At 33.8% G+C, this 19391-nt stretch overlaps 2 protein-coding genes across 4 annotated transcripts; both read right to left on the bottom strand.

Moving 5' to 3' along the window:
• Positions 1–59: 59 nt before the first annotated feature.
• LOC101500348 (protein TIC236, chloroplastic-like) lies at positions 60–14197 on the bottom strand. Of its 3 annotated transcripts, none has more exons than XM_027334917.2 (23): positions 12325–14195; positions 11562–11760; positions 11396–11455; positions 10247–10351; positions 9726–9866; positions 9416–9478; positions 8916–9146; positions 8661–8744; positions 7921–8078; positions 7181–7703; positions 6756–6926; positions 6559–6618; positions 6238–6360; positions 5530–5802; positions 4903–4968; positions 4584–4715; positions 3663–4487; positions 3295–3575; positions 2890–3128; positions 2242–2480; positions 1816–1986; positions 1105–1368; positions 60–379 (listed from the first exon to the last, which is right to left on the bottom strand). In XM_027334917.2, the coding sequence occupies exons 1-23, from the start codon at positions 13896–13898 to the stop codon at positions 239–241; spliced, it is 6123 nt and encodes a 2040-aa protein (XP_027190718.1). In that variant the 5' UTR covers positions 13899–14195; the 3' UTR covers positions 60–238. The 3 variants fall into 3 exon arrangements, 2 of the variants coding, with proteins under 2 accessions (XP_027190718.1, XP_012571674.1); XM_012716220.3 differs by having other exon boundaries at positions 1816–1983; positions 12325–14194; XR_003472998.2 differs by lacking the exon at positions 60–379 and adding an exon at positions 1583–1728 and having other exon boundaries at positions 1234–1368; positions 12325–14197.
• A 1952-nt stretch (positions 14198–16149) lies between these two features.
• LOC101506973 (uncharacterized) lies at positions 16150–19159 on the bottom strand. Its single transcript, XM_004501218.4, has 3 exons — positions 18427–19159; positions 17229–17499; positions 16150–16909 (listed from the first exon to the last, which is right to left on the bottom strand). The coding sequence occupies exons 1-3, from the start codon at positions 18742–18744 to the stop codon at positions 16524–16526; spliced, it is 975 nt and encodes a 324-aa protein (XP_004501275.1). The 5' UTR covers positions 18745–19159; the 3' UTR covers positions 16150–16523.
• Positions 19160–19391: the final 232 nt, after the last annotated feature.

Genomic DNA, 19391 nt, shown 5'->3' on the forward strand with positions numbered 1-19391 from the left:
ATGTCATCAACAACTCTTACTAAATAGATAAAAACTTGAACTCTAAGTAACAGTATGAATGACAAAATTAATATTTGTACTACATCTGCCATTCTGTTTAACTGTGCTATACTTTCTTTCATCAATATACAAAGCTAAGAATATCTATGAATTCAGCATCTATCCTATTAACAAGCTCAATGTGAGCAAAAGATGAAAGTTTTATATGCCAAAACCTGAGATAAAAAAGCAACAGGCCCTAGATTGTGGCATAATATTCAAAAAAGATACATAAAAATGGAGAGGATTGAAGGCGCACATGCAAGCGACTTGTAAGTTGATAGCTCAAGGACCACTGAGTTGCCATCTCTGACTCCTTCATTTGCCTGATGACTCTGGCCTGCAACAAAAACAATTGGCTTTACCAATGAGTAACAGTAACAGTAGAATCTGGCAGGTATATCGGTTTTTGATGAATATGCTATGAAAACTGCTATGCTATCCTAGTTTCTCTATTAGGACAACAGCGAACACTATTCCAATTTCTGATAGCCGAAATAGTGGTAATAGCAGAAGAAATAGAATTTTCGGTTTTTTTGAAATTATAAAACTGAAGATTGCATGAGTGTCAAACATGGCCTATTTTTATAATAGAGAAGCTAAAGAGTTGGTGAGTATTACTCCTATATTCACTATAATACGTATACCTTTCAATGTATAAGCTATGATATGGCCCCATTCCCTTTTTTATTTGTATGTAGCATGCCTTTTTTTATATATAATTTACTTCTTTCAACCTCTATGTGACACTATTTGACCGCAATGCTATCAGCAATTTCACATAGCAGATTTTTGGTGTTTCGCTATTTTCCACAAACCACTATTGATAACACTGAAATCTGGTGTTTCAACATCCAAAGGATTTAGAAACTAATTTGGCACATCTACCAATCACTTGGCTACAACTAAATCATATGTTCAGAAAAGAATTAGCTTAAAAAATGTTTCTGATCCAGGAATAAACTAAAACATTTTCACTGGTTTATTCCTTTTCACTAGTTTATTCCTAGATCATAACATTTTTAAGCAAAACTTTGAAAGATAAATTAGTTTTATTGTGAATACCTGAAGACGTTTCCCAAGTTGGACCTCGACATCAGTTCCAAATGTTAAATTATTGGCGAGAAATCCGAAAGGATCTGCGGTAGTACCAACATAATTAGGAATCTGAGGTGAGTACACTATCTTCCACCTAGCCTTGCCATACTCACCCTTCCCTTCTATACGTGGCATTAATTTTTCAAGAGTAGCAGTTGCAAGCTTTTCAAGGGAAAGTTGACCATTGCCTTTCAAAATGGATACTAACCGACTATCAAGTTTTCTGACAGCCTGCATATGTAGAAAATATTAATAAGACCATACAGCCTGAAGATTGAATGACATGAACATTGACCTTTCACAGATGAAACTATTGAATTTGACTGACTTCACAAACTAAAATTAGTTAAGAGCAATACTTTTGATTAATATAAATATGAATACAATTTAAATAGGGAATAAGACAGCTAAAATGTTATATTTTGAGAAACCAAAAAACTATTACATGCAAATGAAGACATTGGAGGGCTTTAAGAGTATATCTTCCTTTTGTGCGTGTTATGTTGGTAGATCAAAATAACAGCCAAGCTTACAGGGTAAGTGTAATTCTTAACAAATATAGGCATGTGACACACCTTATTTGGGATATATCTGACAATAGAAAAACATATTATAGTTGGACACAGGGCAAAGTTTTGAGCTCCAAAATTTATCAAGATAATATATAGTATCTTTTACCTCAGTAGGTGAAAGTGTATCCTGTTCCACGCTACCTTTCCAATTGCTAGCCCGACCTTGAATCCTATATTGGCACTGAGATCCAACCAAGGTTAAATCTAGCATTGGATCTAGTCCATACTCAGGCTCAAACTTTGCAATATTCAGATGTCCCCGTTTTAACCTCGCCTGCTTTTGAGATGGATTTTATCAACATGAACAATGGAATAAGAAAGAGACAAGCCAAACCAACATAGAACTACCCTAGGAGCTTTTCATTGAAGCAAAATTGCATGCAAAAACATCATTATGGAAACAATGATCTTAACTAAGTTGGCACTACTGATCTAATGCCTCTATCATCTGTAGCATACCAAAATATTAATAAGAAAAATAAAAAGAATACAAAGAAAACATGGGGGCATAAACCAAATTCCTAATACAAACCTGTGCAGCAAGTAGCTCGACTTCACCGTTCTCGAATACCAGTATGCCCCTAGGTGTTATACATTTGGGATGAGTAAGACCATTCAACTCAAGCTCTCCACTAACAGTAAATAAAAGAATCAAAGGATAAACTATCTTCATTTCTGGTCCAAGCACAAGCTTCAAATCACTAAGGCGAGTTTCTATATGTGGTATCTGCATTTTCTCCATGTCCTTATCAACATGAGTTGATCCATTCACTGCCATGTTTTATTTTTCAGAAGATATATCATAATATACTCGTAAAGCAATGATTCTGAAAAGTATAACATAATGAACTCAACTAAATGAGCAACAACATAAGCACATTGACATTTATCATGACTGTGAAGACTAAAATTGCTATCTAAAAGCTGTGTTCATGGCAGCTACCTTTGACATCATTTGAATAGGGAAACATTGTGCGTGCATGGTTTAGATTGAATACATGCAGAGTCATTAGATTCAATATGAAGCAGTGAAGAAATGCAGAGGCAACTCTAATGTTATTGAAAGGTGTAGGTGTCCCAGAGTCTTACATTTACAAACAGTCAACTTTGATTGTAGAGCATTATTATTAGTAAAAGGGAAAATATTAAATAATAAACTGATTAAAATAGAAATTATTACCAGAGCTAGAGGATTGAGAAATTTTAGTCGTCAAAGAAGTAGGACTTGAAGCAAATGCTTGACTAACATCCCCACCAGAAAGCGTAGACTTATTTGTTGGGAATCTATTAGGAGCACCACTACTACCACTACCCCTATAATGTGGCAAATATACTTCTCCATGACTAAGTTTAACATTCCCAGAAATGATTGGTTGCAATATTGAACCAGTTATTTGCAACTGGGAGTCAACCTGGCCACTGACAAAAGTATGATATTTGTTTTAATAAGGATAATGTGTACACAATGAATAAGTTATATTGCCAAAAATAAATAATATTTTAGTTTTCATGGTTATCAGCTACATAGGTACATACACCAATGAATAAGATATAGATCCCTTGTGCCAGAAGTTAAGAAAGCAACCTTAAAATATTTTTTGCATGCACTTCTAGAACATCGCACTTCAACTCAATTTTGTCATCAAGTGCTGCTTCACTATTTCTGAGAGGAAGGTTCCCTTTTACAAGCAGTTTTCCGTTTCTGCTTAACCTACCCTCCAGTGAGGTGATGGACAACCTGTTTGATTTCATGTGAACAGTACCACCAAAGTTGGTTAGTGGCTTCCGAAACACTGGTGAAGATATAGACGCCCTGTGGAATATTGCATAGCCATTAAGCAATGGTTGGTCAACTGTACCTCTCACCTATTAAATCAAACCATACAACAAGATTTAGAGAAGTGGGCAAAAAATCAAAGAATTATATGACAGAATTGTATTGACCACTCTCACCTCAAGCATGACATCAGCATTTCCATGAAGCCAATTGGCATAAGGTGATAAAGCTGTTACCAGCATCATTCCCCCATCTTTTATATTGGCATCCACCTTGATTTCTCCAACACCTAAAATTTGAAAATTTAAACCTTCAAGACTTTCTGCTAACTGAGTATTCCAAACTTCTTCATTTCTGTCTCTAAAAACGTTTTTGATGCTGGCATCAGCGGTTTTGGTCCCTCTATTTTTCTCCGTCGCCCAATCAGGAACCCAATTAGCCCCAATTTTATCTAATTCTACATCTTTCTGTAACATGTTACTTTGAACAAAAGTAACAGGAATGCTTCCTTGAATTAGTACATGACCATTTTGGATTACAGGTTCGAATTTTGCATTGAATAGAAAACGACTGGCTGATGTTAGAGAAGCAACAACTTCTGCTCGCTCAAGATCAATTCCACCGATGGAACCATCGAGGAGCCTTATTTGCACATCACATTCTGGTTTTGTTAAACTTCCTCTAAGATCTCCTTCCATATGCAAGATACCCTTAATGGGTGCTAACAATGGCCCCAGAGAAGGAACAGCACCTGTTTCCGTAGATTCAACAAGCTGAGAAACAGTTGGGACCAGACTAACAGGAAAGTTTAAGACGGCAAAATGAAGGTTGGTTTTTGGCCCTAACAAAGTTCCATCGGCGTGAATGGTGGCATTGTCATTTTGGATAATAAAATTATCCATGTGCATGCCATCATCATTACTGTAAGCGCCAATTGCCGAGACGCGTTGAGTTTTGTAGTCTCCCCATTCCAAATCCTCCCCGTGAAAGTCAAATTTTGCCTGAAATGACATCAAATAAGAAAATCAATCTTCTTAAAGTTGACAATTTATGCTAACTCCAAGTAATAGTAATACAAATAATAATATGTTTTTTACCAGGGTATCTCCATTCCCTCCGCCTCTTGCATTCAGAGAGCCGTGCCAGTAACCTTTGAGATCAAATAAATCGGGCAGATTTGTATCTTCAAGAACAGCATCATATGATGAAGCATGATTCCCCCTTATAAACTGCAATTTGAACACCATTACAGACAAAGAAACTTCAAAGTTTTTAGTGAATATCATCAGGATCATTGATATTACAAATAAAAAATGAACTTTGCATGCAAGCTTCAGGTTATGAGCACAAATTAGATGCACCAAGTATTGTGGCTATTGAAAGGTAAATGAAATTATAGTGATCCCTTGATAATACCTCAAGCAGGTGTTGAGGGCTTGTTGAATATAACCCCACCGACTGCAAACTTTGAATAAAAAAATCCTACAAATATGTAACATGGCAACATGCATAATCAGTTTCATTTCTTCAAATAATAAGTATACATGATTAGCAACAGATTTTTAGGTGAAGAATACAATAACTGAATAACATAACAAACATTAGACTATTAGTATTAGCTTTTACTCAATGTCAATATATGTATTAAACAAGTCACAAGTTTTAAAAAGTTCAGTAGATATTATCTTGCTGGCATCAATAAAAGAAATCCACAGGAAAAGAAAAAGTATTACTTCAATTAAGTTATCGGTACTTAAATGCTCTAATACTTTACAATAGTAGGGTCTATTTGGTTTTAAAAAATGTTCTCTATTTCCATTTATTTTTACTGATAACCACAAACATATCAAATTGTTTTCACTTTATTCTTATTTTTAGAATTTGTAAAGATAATGATGAAAATAAATTTAAAATTTGTAAAAGCAAATGTTAATTACTAGCATATTTAAGTCATTAGACGTGTATCGTAATCAACTGACTACACTCCAAAATTTGATTATGAATATATGAAACTATCCAAGACACAATAAAACATGATACCACCTTTGATCTTGAGAGAACAATAGGATCCGTGCTTCGAGAAAGAAGTCTTGCAAGAGGAAGCATCTCAGCAATCTCCGCTCTACAAACTTCAAGTTTCATTCTCCACCTGCCCATCGAGGATATAACACTACCAAGATGCCAAGACATTAGCCTTTTCAAAAAGTCATCCCCTTTTCCATTAAGGTTGTGATCACGGACTCCAGGCAACACATATTCACCTTGAAGTTCATAAAGACTGTTGATTTGTTCGAAGATAATTTTTTCAATTGTGATCTGAAAAATAGCACAACAACAAACACTCAGTATCCTCGAACACAGTTCCAAAATAGTTTTACCAGTACAATATAAGAAAGCACAATGTTGTTACTATGGCTAACCAATGATAAGAAGTCAATGAACTGTTGTGATTTGAGATTATAGTGGATGTCAATGAACCAATGGGGTAATCAACTGAGCATCTATATATTTTGTCAAGATTAAAGAGTCATTGCAGTGATTCATTTATTAAAAATTTAAAATAATGAGATTCCAAGAATCATCACACCCTAAAGTGATATAAATAAAACGTAAACAACTACACATTTTCTAACATCGTATTCAAATTCAACGCTGGTTGTGCTAAGCATACTTCTATGTTGATTCAGGATAACAATAAGTTGTAACTTAAATTCAGGTTCAAAAGTAAGAGGGAAAGCCCTAGGCACTTACAACATCTCCACTCCACCTAGCCGCCACATCTAGGGATTTACCGAGAATACCACTCAATTTGGGCTGAAGTACGGATATGATTCCATGTCCTCTTCTTTTTTGAAGATTAACCTGGATTTCTGCCTGAAAAAAAGATAACAGCCAAAAAACAGCATATTTTCATTACATGATCACTAAAAAATGCTTCGGCCAAGTTGTCCATCCATCTATCCTCATTAGGTCCACCTCATTATGGTCCAAATGTGCATAGGTGGAGGGTATAGATAAGGACAACAAAGACAGAGACACAATGAAGTCAAAGCGGTAAATATGATGGCTTACCCTCTGAATAGTTCCCCTGAGAGAAGCAAGCTCCAGCTCATCAAGTGGAAAATGTCGTATCTACAAGTTACAGTCCACGTAAGCAAAAAACAGAACAATAATGTTTTTCAATATGAACTTTTGGTCTAGTATAAAGTGACTCAAAAATATGGCAGCAGAGAAACAAAACACTGGACCCAGAATTTGAATAGGACTACCTCCAAGCTGGCTGAATGACATTGTTGGATACTGACATTGGCCTTCAATTGCCCCTTCTCAAGTGAAATAGACAACAGTTGTCCACTTTTCAGACCACCTTCATCACTAGGCTGTAGTGACCGTACAAACTTCACGGCAAGACTTTCATCAGGCCTACCAGAGGCATCTAACTGCATTCCATAAAAATTGGAAGTTGCTACAACTATATATGTAAATAGAGCCACACAATCAGAAACTAACTTTAATAAAGTTGGACAAAACTTGCCGATATAAAGATGACTACTTTTCACAAAATAAAGCCAGTTACTAGAACTCTTGCCCATGATTATATTGCAATGAGTTACCGTCAAGTAGTCTATTAAACAATTTCATGGCATCTCAAAACGAAAAAAAGAAATTAGGAAGAGAGAGTTTTATTCCTTACCTTGATACACTTGGGAGAAACTCTCAACAACCCAGACAGGTTAGGTGCAAGCATCAATTGATTCAATTTGAAATCAGAGATTGAAACCTCACCAACGACACAATCTCCACTTCCTATCTCCAATATGTGCAGATGTTGCCCATTCTGGTCAAAATTTTGTTCCATCATAGTGCAACTAGGTTCTAAAAGCTTACCCTGAAACTTTACTCTTCCAGTTGCTTTCAAAAGCAAAGGTCTTGGAATGTCCAATGGATACGTAGTAACCAGATTGAAGAATTCAAACTCATACATATGAAGATCAAACTCAATGCCATCAACGGTAAATGGAACGGTTCTTGGTGAACAAAACTCTTTTCTAGTAAGTGAAAAATCATCAGAATAAGATGTTTGGACTTTCACATACAAATCAAATGCAGCTGAAGCAGATTTAAAAGTAACGAAATCATGCGAGATTATGATATCTCCTCTAGCATCTCTGAAAGACCCTTCTGCAGAAGGTGCAGTCCATTTTATATCAAGCGTTCTGCATGGAAAAATAAAATGAGAAAACAATTTTTGATAAAACAAAATCATATTCAAGACGGGAAATAAATATTAGCATAACTAAAACTAGAAGAGATAGCCATTAGCCAAAATGAGGAAGGCAAAAGTAGATACTTTAACTATATAATAAGCAAAAATAGTGCTGAATCGTAATCAATTAAAATTAGTTGTTAAAACTACAAAGAGATCAAGCTTACGGTCTTGAAAGAGATCCCGAAAGTCTTGTCTCTCCATGTAACACCCCTAGTTTGAGTGGCATTAAACTATGATAATTGGGAATGTAATGAAGCATGATTTTTTCAAATGCCAAACTTCCAGAAAAGTTCACATCTATTGATGTTTCATCCTCCTCACCCTGAAAACAAAATAGTACATATTAGCAGCATGGACGGTGGGACAGACTCTATAGAGAAATATGGGGAAGGCAAACAATTCAGGAAAAGATATTCATATTCTGTAGTTCCTTTTAGCCAAATCAACGGGACCTACTAATTTCTTGATTTGCAAATGAGAGAACCGCCAACATTTGGCATGTGATTATCACTAACTGTGTCATATGGAGGACCTTAAAGCTCATAAGGAATAAATTAGCATCATCAGCAAACAGGTGGCAAAAAAAATTATTGAGAAAATATTAAAATACTCCATCTCATAAAAGATCATAAAGTGAGAGTGAACATGGTGTTGCAAAATTACAGGACTGTGCTAATGCTTCCATGAAGTTTCTCCCCTCCTCCCATCCCCCGAAAAAGAAACACATAAAGGGTCACAAACTATGCATAAACAATGATGATCCAACATTAAATGATTATGTTAATGCTTCCGTGTATTCTAGAAAACAGAAAAATAATAATAGAATTAATATTTGCTTTAAAAATGTGCCATATCATGGTTAAGCATTAAAAAAAGGCTTTGTAATAGTTTACAGGCCGTATACCTCTGGGCATATCCATGCAGTCCCAGCCCCTCGAATTTCACCACCATCCACAAGGCTTGCCCTAATTCCATATAAATCGGCAACCTGTGCTATGCAGCATAAGGTTAAAAGAATATAATATTCTTGAAGAGATGAAGAGACTAGGAGGATTTAAGAAATTGCTTGAATGAATTGCACTTGGCATATTTCTAATTCCAATCCTATTTGAAAACACAATGTAAGTTCCAATAAAAATTATTACCACTTTCAACTTACACAGTTATCAGTGTTGAAAGTAAAATTGGCAGATACATATGAAAATGGTATGCGATCAAATGCTGCCAGTGCACCAGCCTCTTTACTTTTAGCAAGTGCTTCAGATGCTACAGTTGAAGGAGTGTCGGCATATAAAGAAGATAACGTCCTAGAAACCATTCCAGTGCCCACAAATACAGGAGTATCTAGTGGGCCTTGGCAATTAAACAGAGCAGTTACTGATCCTGCTAGCTGCAATCAATAAACTTTAAGTATTAAAAACAGAACTGAAAAACACAGTGAATGAAGTAAATGTAGCAAGTAGCACGAAATAACGGTACTTTAGAAAATATGAAAGAAATAAAGAAGCAAGATGAGAGAATTTCACGGTTGTGTAGAAGGTAAGTTTCCATAAAACTTAATATTCCTGTTTTCCAAAATTAACGAATGCAAGATACAAAAAGAAAAGTAAAGAAAAGATGAAGATCGAAATGATTGGTGTACAAAACACGAAACCATACCGGGAACAAAAAAGGTTTCATGTTGAAAGTTCTCATCAAGGCATTCACTTCAACACCAGGTACCTGGAAATTTGATCAATAAAGTATTCAGAGGGAAGGTGGAAAAAATTTAACTACCTTTCGTGAAATTTGGAGGTATGGAATAAGCACAATTAACAGTTATGAATCTTGCTATTTGGATTGAGTGTTTAGTGTTTACCACATTCTCCCATTGAACAGATATATAAGAATTATCAATCCTTGCTGCCACAAATCTTTATAAATTTAAAATAAAACTTCTCATTGCAAACATACATAAGATTAACAATACCTGAAACATAAGATGAAATTCTCCTTCCTCGGGGTTTATGCCATAATCTCCTGATGCTTCTAGAGGAATGCTGCCAAACCAACCACATGCATTGTGTAAAAATATTCTTTGAACACGAAAACACAAACTTGCTGATATGTTCTGGAAAAATCAAACTATTTGATTACCTTGAAGGCTATTTAAATTATCTTTCGCAGTGCTTATTTACTGGTTAACCTCTTGACAAACGGGAAGGAAAAACAACACACAATGGAAGAAAAATTAAATTACATTGCCACTTGAGTTTTAGCTTAGTGGTGGCCTAATAATTAACTGCTTATGCATGATTTCTTTATGATAAAAAAAGTACCTAATGAATATAAAGCTCATCAGCCATATGTCACTTTAAATATTATTTTGGTGAACAATAAAAAATACAGTGCACATGCAATGGCTCAGTTGCTTTTCAAGAGAGTTACAAATGAAACATATCAAAAAGGGATTGCACAAAGCATTTTAATACCGATGAAAGGAAGACATACAGAGAAACACGATGGAGCATCAGATAGTTGGAAATCCAATCCTTTCACGTCAAGCTGTCCGTGAAGATTTGGAAAAGTTTCACCCTTAGACATGCACAAGTGAATCTGTAACACAAGGAAATAATATATCGAACAAAAATTTAGCAATATCGGTTATCAAGAATAACTAGCAAGTAGCAGCATTCTATTGCCACGATAATGATAACACTGTCTGAAGAAGTGGATGTATTGAGATCTATAAAGTTCCACAACCTAAGCCAAAATCTATAGACTTCCATGTCTATGAGACAATGAAATAGTTGGGGAAGAAGCTTCTATTGACATATCCTACCAAAACATACAGAGAACCTCGACATATGGGCATATGTCTAGTCAAATAAAGCTGATAATTGACATAAACATGAAAATTTATAGTATTAAACAAAAAATATACTTGAGAGGCATTAAAACACAAATATATTTTAAATAATGAAATAATCGCTTATAAAAAAAAAAGTTAACCAAATAATCAGGTCATACTAATTGACGCCAAATCATAATTCCGATCTAATGCCAAGGAACATATCTTGTAGGACCCAAGTAAACCAAAATATGGCATTGAAACCAATGACTATTTAATTAATTTAATAGAAAAAGAATATAGGGTTAAATGTGTTTTTAGTTCCTATAAAATATCCATTTATAATCGTAGTAGCTAAATTTTTTTATCAATTAATAATCCCTATAAACAAATGCTTTTAGTATCTCCATTTACAAAAATTGGGAGCTTTTAGTCCCTCTTTTAGTCGCTACAAAGGAACTAAAACCATCCCGTTTTTATAAAAGGAGAGACTAAAAATGGACAAAAAATTTATAGAGACTATACTTGAAAGATCCATAATTTTATAGAGACAACATATTTAGCCCAAGAATATATCTATTGGTGAAGGAAAGAATGACAGCCAATTATTGCCATTGATGAGGTCACTTTATTTCTTTGACTCAAACTGACTGTTCCAGTTGAGGCAGCATATTTTAGGTTTGTAGACCACTGGAAATCAGAATCATGTGTTATCCACAGATAAATTTTCACACAACTGAAACTAAAAACAATCTTACTATGGTTACAAATACATCATGACAGTAACAGAACTGAGGTTAAAGAAGCACCTCACCACTTGCCCTCCCTTTAGACCATGTAATTGGAATTTCTAGGATCCTTTCAAATAGCTGCATAGAACCCAAGCCAGACATAAACTAAATAAACATCCATACAGAGTACATGGTAAAATCGGAAGATGACAATTTTGGAACTAAAAATTACTATATACCTTACCGGAACATAAAAATTTTCAAATTTCAAATTAGTATGCCATTTCTCCTTGGTAGTGTCAACAAAAACATTGGCAGACAACCAACCACCATCTTTGCATACAACACCTGACCTCCACGGTTTACAATTTCCACTCAATTGTACATTTATATGGTTGTAGTGGTTATGAAATTTCACATGGCCATTGACATTCTCCATCTCCCTGAAAGTAAGACATACAGAACATCTAAATTCATGTAGATGATCATTTTTCAAAATAAGACTTTGTGTTTCAATATAGAAGTATCTCTTTAGTATTTACAAGTTACAACCACTAATATTTCATCTCCCAGCCTCAAGATTATACTCGATGATCAAAATGATTCAACTTAAAAAATCATATCTCCACCTTTCATTTTACAATATGAAGATTAAGTACATCAGTACAGTTCATACCAACTTGAAAAATTCTGTGTCGATTCAATTAATCTAATTCAAGATACAAGATACTGTGCAATATCTAATGCAGCAAAAGTTATGTGCAACATAAGTAAGATATTGTGCAGTTAAACAAACAGAAATCCCACCTACATTTGTTATTTCAGGACTTGAAATGTGAACTAAGATACTAAATAACATTTTAGAAACTAATATCACAATAGTCCAAGTTATAGGGTTTCAGGAAGTAAAAAAAAAAGGAAGAGAAAGAATAAAGACCTTGAAATATAATTATGGTTTCAGATTTCATATTCAGAATGATCAAGTAATATGTGATAATAGTTCTCACCTAACTTCATTGTCGCCATATGCAAGTAGCATCACAGTTGCACCTCTGAAATGAACAGAATCCAATGTAACAGGAAGAGTCTTAATGAAGCCTTCAGACTGCAGAGCATCTACCCCATCTACATGTTCTGCAACATTCCCATTGAATTGCAAATTTTCATGTTTACTTTCTCTTGTATGTAAAGTCGGATCACTGGCAAATTTTATATCATCTGAATGACCATGAACACTTTCATTATCTGCAGGAGACCAAATTCCAAGATTTATGGATTGTGCTCCATTTTGATTATCATCATCATCATCACCACTGGCAACAGATTCTGTAATTTTGTCAACATCATTTTTTACTAAATGTGTATCAAGATTCACAGAATGAAAGCATCCAGAAGAAGATGAAGGCTCCTCATGCTTTCCCGGTGATTGACCGCGGAAGTATGCACGTGCAGCTGATACACTGCATTCGAGAATTCTTCTTTTGATGGCAACACCAGAGGCAGAGATGTCACTCCTCTTAGACTTCCTCTTGAATCTTCGTTTCCAGTGCCTTTTGGTGACTCTTGACCAAAACTTAATTCTTGAACCAGGAAACTTCGCACGAAACGGCTTTTCCAAATCTGCATGTTTCATATCATAATCAACACCCTTATCTACACAATGATGATCATGCTTCCTCTCACTCATACAGAAAAACGAGTTCGAATCGATTTCTCCTCTTGAATGACCTTCAGCCTCCTTTAAATCACCACCTTGGGAGGACTCAGAAACAAAGTAACCAGTCTCCGCAGCTTCCCTAGCTGCATCATCCCGTTCTCTCGCTAACCGAGCCGCATCTTCCTCTCGTGCAATCCTCCTCGTTCTAGTCCGATGATCGATCCCTTCTTCAGTAGACAAGTGCCTCTTTATGCCATCTTCCGAATTCGGTATCCCTAACCAACTATAGTCCTTCTTCTGCACAATCAACACACTTGGATTTGACAAAACTGCATCAACCACAAACTTTCCCCTTCTCAAACTAGTAAAAGGATGAAGACGAAGCTTAACAATAGGAGCCTCACCACAAGAAAATTCCTCCTTATGAGGCCCAAATGAACATGACTCCAATGTCAAACTCAAAGGAGAGATTCTTCTAACCTTTCCAAACCGAAAATCACGCTGAATTTGCTCACTGATTACTAAACAAACAGAAGGTAACAAGTTGTTTTCAACACACTCCTTAGCTTTATTACGCCCAAACCAAACAAACAAACACAAACCAGAGATAACAACAGTGTAAACACATACCCTTATAAAAAAAATCCCCTTTTTCCACAATGGGGTGAAGAAAGGAGAAAAAAGTGGTTCCTTAGTACATTTCAACCTAGACCCATTTATGGAAACAAGGCGTATCATCAAAAAGTTTACATTTTGACAACAAAAACTAAAAGCTTGCCTTATTGGGTGTCCTTGTTTTGCAGATACGGTGCACCACCTTTTGCTTTTCTGCAATAAGCTTCTTCTCTCAAAATGGTTGAAAATGACAGTGTTGTAACATTTGAGAGAAGAATGAAGCTTGATCCCCAAGAATGAGGTGTTCATTATTATATCCTACTTCTTTCTGAGTCCATTAACAATTCATGAATGCATTGGGAAGAAGTGAAGTAGATGATGAAAAATTGAGTGTGGTGAGAATGAGATAGAAAGAAGGGTCAATTTGAGAATGCATTTTGAGAAGGTGGAGGAGAGTGAGAGAAATGTGATTATGAGAACTGTCAATTTTATTCGAACTTGAATTGTACGTTGTTGTTGTTGTTTTTTGTTACTATTTTCAAAGGTGGGAAGAAGAAAAGAACAAGACAAGAAGAATATTTGTTGCTTGTTTTGAGACAAATGGAATAACCAGACAGACATTCTAATTCGGTTCAAGTGAATGCTGATTCGAAACTGAATAAATTTTTTTTTTTTGTCAAAATTTCATATTATCAATTTAATTCTTAATAACATTTACAGGACATATAGTTTTTAAATTCTACTGACAAAATATAGATATTATAGACTCCCAAACTTAATAATTACGTGTGAATTTTCAATCACGTTTATTCGTAGATTAAATTTTATCCTAAGTAAAATATTAATTATAGTAATAATATAAATTATTAATATTTAGGAGAAAAAACTTTTATATTTTCATTTATTATTGATGTACATTTCAATTTAAAATATATTTTGATTTTTAAATTTATACATTTTATTTATGTTTAAGAAACTATTTTGTAAAATATTTATAAAATGGAGTTAAATAATTAAATTTGTTTGATAATTTCTTTTTAAACAACTTTTGAAGTTATAGAACTGACATCTAGTTTACTAAATTGGGAGTCATATGGTTTGGTCATTTGGAAGAAGAACATAAGAATATTGATTAGGAGGTTATGGGTTGATTCAACTCCCTCCTCTAATAAATATAACACTTTAAAAAAAACTAAATTTAGTAAACAAAATTGAGCAAAAAATTTACAATTAAAAAGGTTATATGTAATTTAAGTAAAATATGGATGATTGTTTTTAATGGAGTTTTCAACCATGTTTTTTCATAAAATTTCAAACACTTTTTTTCATTCAATTATAATATCAAAAAATCATAAGATGATCACGCTTATGATATTTTTTAGGTAAAAGGTAATTGATTAGTATCTAAAATAATTGAAAATATGTGTAACTTAATCAAAGTTGCATAAAAACACATAATCAATGTTGAAATCGTTGTTTTTCCCTATCAAAATCATGTTCTCTATCTGTATGTTTTCAATTTCAAATAATTTAGAGATTTTTCTTAAAAACTTTAAAAAAATAAAAGTTGTGTTTTTCGAAATTACTTTTAGAAAAAGAAAAACTGTTGTATTTGAGAGAAAGAAAAAAATCAATTATAAAACAGAGATTTTATGATAAACTACTCAGCAGCTACTCATTAGAAGCAATTTTTAAATTATATGTTGCTTCTAATTTTTTCAAAAACATAATAGAGGTTAAAACTCCTAAATGATTTTTTTTTTTTAAAACAGAAACAAAATATTTTGGCTGCTTGGAAGAGACTCGGTGGACTGTCATAAAACATGCATTAAATATAAATTTTAGGTTTTATAAAATTTCAATTTTTTAATTTTAATTTTTAGTCTTACAAAATTATTGTACATAAATTATTATAAATACACTTTTAATCTTTGATATTAAATAATATACATTTTTAACTAATTTTTCTAAATGTATTAAAACATATTTTTAAATTTAAAAATCTCATATTTAATCTTAAAAAAATCTAAATTTTTGTAGAAATGTTTTTCTAATATTTTAAATATATTCACAAAAAATCATTTAAAATATTTATTATTGGAAAAAAAAAACTGAACATGTTTCATGATAATTTTACAATACTAAAAATTATATTTTTATTTTACAAAAATAAATATTAAAATATTAAAATTTTACCAAAATTAAAAACATTTAACCAAAAAAAGTAGAAAAGCTAAGGACAATCCTTCCTTTTTTTGTCAAAAAACGACAATCCCACCTTTGAATCATTGCTCAATGAATATTCACAACTCAGTTCTGATTCGCATCCATCATTAACTCATCCTACGACACGAGGGAATACAAATGCTGTTTGGTGTCATCAATCATGGTTAAGATTCATTCTCAACCTTTGAAACACCTCACCAATCAAATTTTATATTATTCAATCTAATAATGAGTTTCCGTGACTCACCAAAATTCCACTATGTCGTAATACACAATAAACAAAACATTTGATCAGTTTACCGTATATTAATTATTGTTAACCCTATTTTTAAGATTGAACACAAAACAACGTTTGAGTATATTGCAAAAATTTCAGTCTGTATATGTAAGCAGGCAGCAACACATCACATTCAAGAGTAAACTTCAACTTCTCTCAGTCCGAACTAATTAAGCCGCAACAAGGCCATAAGAACCCCAGTATACAAAAAAGTAGTTCATGTAATTTTTAAAGCTAAAATTTTGTGCCAAAATGTCAGTTCATCAAAATTAAACAGCACACATCCAAAAAAGCTTAAGACAATATCTCAGGTCCACTTGAACAAGACTAGTAGTAGTCACGAGAGTCTTAAAAGCCAACTTTTATTCGGCATCATCGTATGAACAAGGAATACAAATTCCTGTATTGATGTTAAGGAGAGTAAGATTCTTTTACCGCACAGGTTGTTGGTTATAGTGGTTCTTCTCCTTTTTCTTTGCTGCAGCAAGCCTTGCGTTCCTTGCAGCCGCCTCTTGAGCAGCAGCTTTAGCAGCACCATCCATTTCTTTACTGGATTTCTTCTTCTTCATAGAAGCAACTTTCTTAAGACGCTCTTTCACATCAACAACAGATTGATCCTCCTCTGCATTTTCAGTGCCCGTGGCCAAATCAGCCCCATTGTTTGTTTCTGAGCTGTTTGGCTGGCCGTTAGATTCTTTAACCTCCTTGGAAGCTTTATCCTTCTTTTTCTTCTTCTTGGCATTCTTGGACTCGGTAGTGATTTCTTTCTTTTCGCCATTTACATCCGCTTCAGTATCTTTTTTATCCTGAGCTGCACCTGCAAATACAATTTTCCAATTCGAACAATTCAACAACAATAAGCTGCCTCAACTGATAAACACAGAAATTTTACTTCTCTCTGAACACAAATTATAAATAACTTAATACAACAATTTGTAGTTAAATCAAAAAACCTGTAGGTGAAGAAAGATGAAAATGGGGGTAGATACTTGAGCAAAAGCAAAACTAAATTCCAAACCAGGAAAGACTAATATTGAAAAACATATACATGAGCAACGGTCAATCAATAACTTGATGTCACTCAAACACGAACTATAATCCTACAAATAATGTATCATACAACTCTGCATAACTACCTTGCGACTCATCTTGACCTTGACCATTACTACTTTCTTTCTGTGTGACTCCAAAATCAGCTAAGAGAGCCTCAAGCTCTTCAAGCTCCTTTTTCTTCCTTTCCTTTTTGGAGAGCTGTCGTTCTGCCTCCTTTGGTGCCACAGGAACTTCAGCATGCATCTTAACTTCAGGTTCGGGTTCAACAGAGTCCTCTGGTTCTGGTTCATGGTCTTGTTCTTCCTCCACATCCTCATCACCGTCATCTAAAATATCTTCCTCACTCTCAGTGTCCTGTTAAAAATTGTAGAGTATCAAATCTGGAACAGCACAAGATTTTTCTAACCATTCAAGCAATAATCAAACCAAGAAAACATACAGCTATATCACACTACAAACTTGTTGACATTTAGGACATAAAAAAATAACGAGATAGACAGTCCAAATTTTATTATTACTATTCAAACAAACTCTAGTTTGCCAACATATAGCACTAGAACAAACCAAACAGCGCTCAAAAAACACAATCATCTAATCATCCAAAAGACAACATCATTACCTTTAAGTAACACAAGTATCATTGAAATCCAGCTTTTATAAAATGAACAAGCATAGCCAAGCATAGAAATCAAGGACATATCACTTGAAGACAAAACCCATTTGGAAGAGAGTTATTAAGAATTATCTTAGTAAATGAACATTTTTGTGAGTATTGGAAGAGCTTATAGGACAAGCTTATAAGAATAACTTGTGAAATAGCTGTGTTAATTACAACTTATGCTCACATACTCTCAAAATAGTCTTATAGAACAACTTATACATGAGTTGTGCAGAATTTCACCTAGTTCTATTTTCAATTATAAAAATCAACTTATACATAAACACTTACAATAATAATAATCATAAACACTTGTAATAAACAAGTATTGAAAACATAATTATGCATACTACCCTAAATGAGACATTGACAGTTCTAGCAATATACAAAAATATATAACATAAAACAGAACATTCAATAATCATTTTAGCCAATCCTCAACCGATTCCACCATGTTGAATAGCATAAAACAATTGAATCCAAAGAGACAGATGACATAATCCTTACATAAGCACATAAAGTGGGCAACAATACAACATCAACCAAAACATGAATATGTAAATAAACAATATATAATAATAAATAAATAGATGAAAAATAGTGAAAAAAAAAAAAGGACAAACCTCAAAAATCTCTTGTTTGTCCTTATTGTTTTGAGAATCGGAAACACTCCAAACAGCTTGAGGCGGTGCAGTGGTGGCATAATAATCATCATCGTCATCCACATCGGCCCACGAAGTCGCATTCAATGGTGCCGGAGCCCAAAACACCTGAGATTCCGATTCAGATTCCAATTTCACCGATTTGGAATTGGATGAACCCTTACTCTTCCGTTCCTTATCCGATTTCTTCTTCTTCTTCAGAGTATCAAGCGCCGCAAAAACGTTCGTGTTGCTAATTACCAACGAACCATCGTCCCTTCGGTTTCCACCCCCAACCATTGTTAACAAACAACAAAAACCGCTTTCGTTGATTAATACACTGAAATTCGAAGACTTAGCACGCTTAAGCTAACGGTTTCAATTGTCGGTTCAAATCAAAATAGTGACGCAATCGACTTCAATCAATCTCTAAAATGAAAAAAATTGGAAGAAAAAAACGTGAAACGGTAGTTCTGATTATTGAAATGTTAACCTGATTTAACAAAAGATTAAATCAGAAGCAGTTTGAGATCTGAGAATTGGGGAAAACCGGAAAATATAAAATGAGGTAGAGTGAAATTAGGGTTTGGAGAAGAATCGAAAAAGTGTGGTGAATGTAAAAAAAAAAAAAAAGAGTAAGAGGTAGAGAATGAGATAGAGTTATGCCCAGCTAGCTAGGGTTAGAATAAGAGGGAGAAGATAACGAAACGATGGAAATCAACATGTCTCTGTAACATAGCTTTTATATGTCTTCTTATTTTACTTTTTTTTTTTTCAGATAAAAGAAAATGAATCTAAATTAAATTTAGACCGATTAATTAATATATAAATAAAAAGACACATTTTATCATTTGACCAGCATGTTTATGATTGTCATTATAAATAAAAATTAAATCAATAATTTGTATTCTTTGTCAAAGTTAAAATAGTATATATTTATTAAAGTA

This window comes from Cicer arietinum, chromosome 5 (assembly GCF_000331145.2).
Source record: "Cicer arietinum cultivar CDC Frontier isolate Library 1 chromosome 5, Cicar.CDCFrontier_v2.0, whole genome shotgun sequence".
Taxonomy (NCBI): Eukaryota; Viridiplantae; Streptophyta; class Magnoliopsida; order Fabales; family Fabaceae; genus Cicer; species Cicer arietinum.

Bases quoted from the DNA above. Each gene is read 5' to 3' on its own strand.
- LOC101500348 (XM_027334917.2), bottom strand. From the start codon at position 13,898: ATGAACACCTCATTCTTGGGGATCAAGCTTCATTCTTCTCTCAAATGT. The intron at 7,704-7,920 runs GTAAGCTTGATC...TTTTCCATGCAG, and splicing joins TCGGGATCTCTTTCAAGACC to AACGCTTGATATAAAATGGA. The intron at 6,927-7,180 runs GTAAGGAATAAA...TATGGAATGCAG, and splicing joins TTTCTCCCAAGTGTATCAAG to TTAGATGCCTCTGGTAGGCC.
- LOC101506973 (XM_004501218.4), bottom strand. From the start codon at position 18,744: ATGGTTGGGGGTGGAAACCGAAGGGACGATGGTTCGTTGGTAATTAGC. The intron at 17,500-18,426 runs GTTTGTCCTTTT...AATTTTTAACAG, and splicing joins ACAAACAAGAGATTTTTGAG to GACACTGAGAGTGAGGAAGA. The intron at 16,910-17,228 runs GTAGTTATGCAG...TTGTATTTGCAG, and splicing joins AGGTCAAGATGAGTCGCAAG to GTGCAGCTCAGGATAAAAAA.